The sequence below is a fragment of the Pinus tabuliformis genome, chromosome X, assembly GCF_031772625.1.
Source record: "Pinus tabuliformis cultivar Carrire ecotype Pingquan chromosome X, CPIR1, whole genome shotgun sequence".
Classification (NCBI taxonomy): domain Eukaryota; kingdom Viridiplantae; phylum Streptophyta; class Pinopsida; order Pinales; family Pinaceae; genus Pinus; species Pinus tabuliformis.
This window is the reverse complement of record NC_142308.1, coordinates 352920285-352923681: the sequence shown is the minus strand read 5'-3', so window position 1 is coordinate 352923681 and position 3397 is coordinate 352920285. Positions and strand designations below refer to the sequence as shown.

Genomic DNA, 3397 nt, shown 5'->3' with positions numbered 1-3397 from the left:
CAACATGATAAAACAATACTTTTACCCCTGCCTGTTGTTGTGATTATATAGACGTCAAAGGAGGAGTTACCGGCAGAAGACCGTTTCTTCCCCTCTAGCTTGCACGTCTTGTCATCATTACTTCTGTGCGGTGACAGTTTGTTTTGGTTATGTCTCGAATTCTTTCCCTTGCTATCACCTCCTTTCTCCTCCTCCAGATCATGCCAAGTGTCCCATTGCTTGACGGGGCGTCGGTGGCGCAAATACTTTGTAATCATTTCTGGGTTGAGCCTCCCTTCCTCCTGCTTGAGCATTGAATGCTCCTGATCTGCTTGTCCTTCCTTAATAGTGTCTACGGTACGCGCATGCCTTTTCATGGAATGCCAAGGTTTTAGAATACCGACCCAACAACCTCATATTTTGTTGGCAAAATCCTGCTTTGAGAGCATGGTACACTTTTCTTTCAATTCGGGGCATGTGACGTCCTACCAATAGCTGTCCCATATGTTAGTTGGGTGCTCAATTCCATAATTCGCCAGATGGTCCGCCACCATATTGGCTTTACGTCACACAGCCTGAAAAATCAAGCCTTTCAGCTCCCCCAAATGTTCTGCTATGTTTTCATTCACCTTGGCAAGTCTCCAATGTTTAGTTACCTTGCTTGCTTTTGTTCCCGCATATAACTTTCTTGCCGCTGTTATCGCCAGCTGAGAATCTCCCTCAACCACTGCTGCGCCACCCTGAATCTTTCTGAGAATTCTGAGACCTTGCTCCATGGCAGCGAACTCCATCTCATTGTTTGTTCCTTCTCCCAAGGCTCTGCTATAGATATGTTGAATCTCACCTGCACTGTTCCTAATGATGCCCCCGATACCTACCGGACCTGGATTGCCTCTTGACGCTCCGTCGAAGTTTAGCTTGAGAAAGCCTGCAGGGGGTCGTTTCCAGAAAGTTGACGTGGTGTTCGGCTTCTGTTGACAGTTCGTTGTGACCATGCTTCTTCCATCATCCAGTTTGAAAGCTTTTAAAATACGTAAGTCTCTAGCCGAAACTTGGTTATCTTTGTCTGCTTTGCATCTGACCAGAATTAATTGTCTCACATTTTGGGTTATTGTTTCTAGCGAATGATTTATGTCCCTGTGTTCGGTTAGAAAAATTCTTCTATTCTGTTCCTTCCAAATTGTCCAGGTAATAAATCCTGGTAGTGTTCTCCATATACTGTTGATTCTCGAATTGCTGGAATAAATGCTTCGCCAATTCATAATGGAGTCCTGGATAGAGTCTTCGGTTATGTCTGTCTGTTGCATTATGTTTTCCGCCCAGTTCCATATGTGACAAGCCCAAGCGCATGTGTTGAAGAGATGATTCATCGATTCTTCAGCCAAGTTGCACATGGGGCACTTGGATGGGCCATGAAACCCTTTCTTACGGAGATTTTCCCAGGTGAGTGTTTTTCCATGCATCAGGAGCCAGAGGAAGGTTTTAATCTTGGGCCAAAACAAAGAATCCCAGACTTTGCTGCTCCATTGAACTTCCTCAATTAGCTCTGAGTTTTCGAGGTTATCTCTGGCTTCTTTGAGCGTGAAGTTGCCACTTCCTTTCCTGCCCCATCTTAGTTGGTCTTTGTCCTCCGCTTTTCTGATTTTTCTTTTGTTTAGAAGGTTAAGCAGGTCCCTGCCATTGTTATTCACCTCAGTTGTGTTTTCTGTTTCGTTAATCATCCATTCTCTCCATTCCTGGTCCCTGCTACTATGGTTCCAGTACTGATTAACTTTGGTTTTCCCCATCCACTGACATTGTCTTTGAAGGTTTGCAAACTCGAGTCCTCCTAGCTTCGGGAATTGTTGCCAGGCATCTTCCCAGAATAAAGTTGTCTCCCCATTGCGAATTTCCGAGAAGCTTTGTTCCTGAATAATTCCTCGATTTCTTTTGGCAAGGTTCCAAATTGGAGAACCATCTGGATTTTCCTACATTCTGATTAAATCTTGATTGTTGTACCTTGGAGCATACTTTTCCTTCTAGTGTTTTTCCCACGGAAGATTGGGTTCCTTCAGCCATCTCCACCAAAGCTTGGCACCACATGCTTTGTTGATCGTAGACGGGTCTGACAAATTTAAACCACCCAAGTTCTTAGATTTTCATAACTTATCCCAAGCCACTAGTGCCCATTTTTTCTTCTCGGCATTGCCAGACCATATGAAGGATCTTTGTATTACTCTCATCTGTTGTAATACTCCTTTTGGAGTAGGTAGTATGGAGAGCAGGTAATGGGGAATGGCTTGCAAAACTGCTTTTGTTAGGACAAGCCTTCCTGCAAAATTGAGAGCTTTGTGGGTCCAGCGTTGACATCTCTTCTCCATGTTAGCTAGAATCTTCTCCCAATGCTTGTTTTGCCAGGGTTTATCTATGAGTGGAGCACCTAGGTACTTTAAGGGGAGATTTCCCCTTCGAAAGCCTAAAATTCTAGACAGATTTTTTTGAACAGCTAAATGCGTATTGAAGAAAAATATGGTAGATTTAGAAAGATTAATCTCCATACTTGAGGCTTCACTGAACAGCTTGAGAATCTTCTTAAAACCCAGGGCTTCTTTGACAGTCGGCGACCCGTGCAGCATTGTATCATCAACAAACTGCTGGCGAGTAGTCGTTGGAATTGACGGTAAAGGCTGTAATCCTTTGATCTTTCCTTCTTCCTTAGCTCTGCAAATGAGTCTGCTCAGACCTTCCATCAGGATGACAAAGAGGAAAGGAGACAGTGGATCTCCTTGTCTAATACCTTGGGAGGGGGAGAAGGGATTGGCAGGGGAGCCGTTGACAAGGATAGAAAACTTAGTGGATTTAATCAGTGCCAAGATCCATTTAATCCATTGAATGTCAAAACCAAAATCTTTCAATATGGCTTCAAGGTAGTTCCAGTTGACCTTATCATATGCCTTAGATAAGTCCAATTGCATCATCATCCCTGCTGTTTTCCTGGTGTGAAGAGTATGAATCATCTCCTGGGCCAGTAATATATTGTCCATAATCTGTCTTCCTTCAACATACCCAGATTGCTCTTCAGAGATTAGGCCAGGAAGAATGGGTTTCAATCTGTTGGCAATAACTTTAGAGATGATTTTGTAAATTACATTACATAGAGCGATAGGCCTAAATTTCGCTAGGGTGTTGGCTTCTGCTTCTTTTGGAATCAGGGCGAGGAAGGTAGAATGTAGCGATTTGAGAATCGAGCTAGATCGCCGACATTTGTTTTAACAACTTCCCAACATGCTTTGTAAAAGTTGATGGTGAAGCCATCAGGCCTAGGTGCCTTGTCATTCGGCATGCTCTTAACAACTACTTCCACTTCCTCCAGCGAGATTTCCCTAGTTAAAGCCATGTTTTGATCATTGGTGATTGTTTTAGGAATGGACTTGGTGAG

At 43.6% G+C, this 3397-nt stretch overlaps 1 protein-coding gene across 1 annotated transcript; it reads right to left on the bottom strand.

Annotated features, from left to right (window-relative positions):
* Positions 1–545: 545 nt before the first annotated feature.
* On the bottom strand, positions 546–3002 carry LOC149139945 (uncharacterized). The gene is made up of 2 exons (XM_089450855.1): positions 2519–3002; positions 546–1936 (listed from the first exon to the last, which is right to left on the bottom strand). The coding sequence occupies exons 1-2, from the start codon at positions 3000–3002 to the stop codon at positions 546–548; spliced, it is 1875 nt and encodes a 624-aa protein (XP_089306981.1).
* Positions 3003–3397: the final 395 nt, after the last annotated feature.

Bases quoted from the DNA above. Each gene is read 5' to 3' on its own strand.
- LOC149139945 (XM_089450855.1), bottom strand. From the start codon at position 3,002: ATGGACAATATATTACTGGCCCAGGAGATGATTCATACTCTTCACACC. The intron at 1,937-2,518 runs GTATGGAGATTA...AGGAAAATCCAG, and splicing joins GCTGTTCAGTGAAGCCTCAA to ATGGTTCTCCAATTTGGAAC.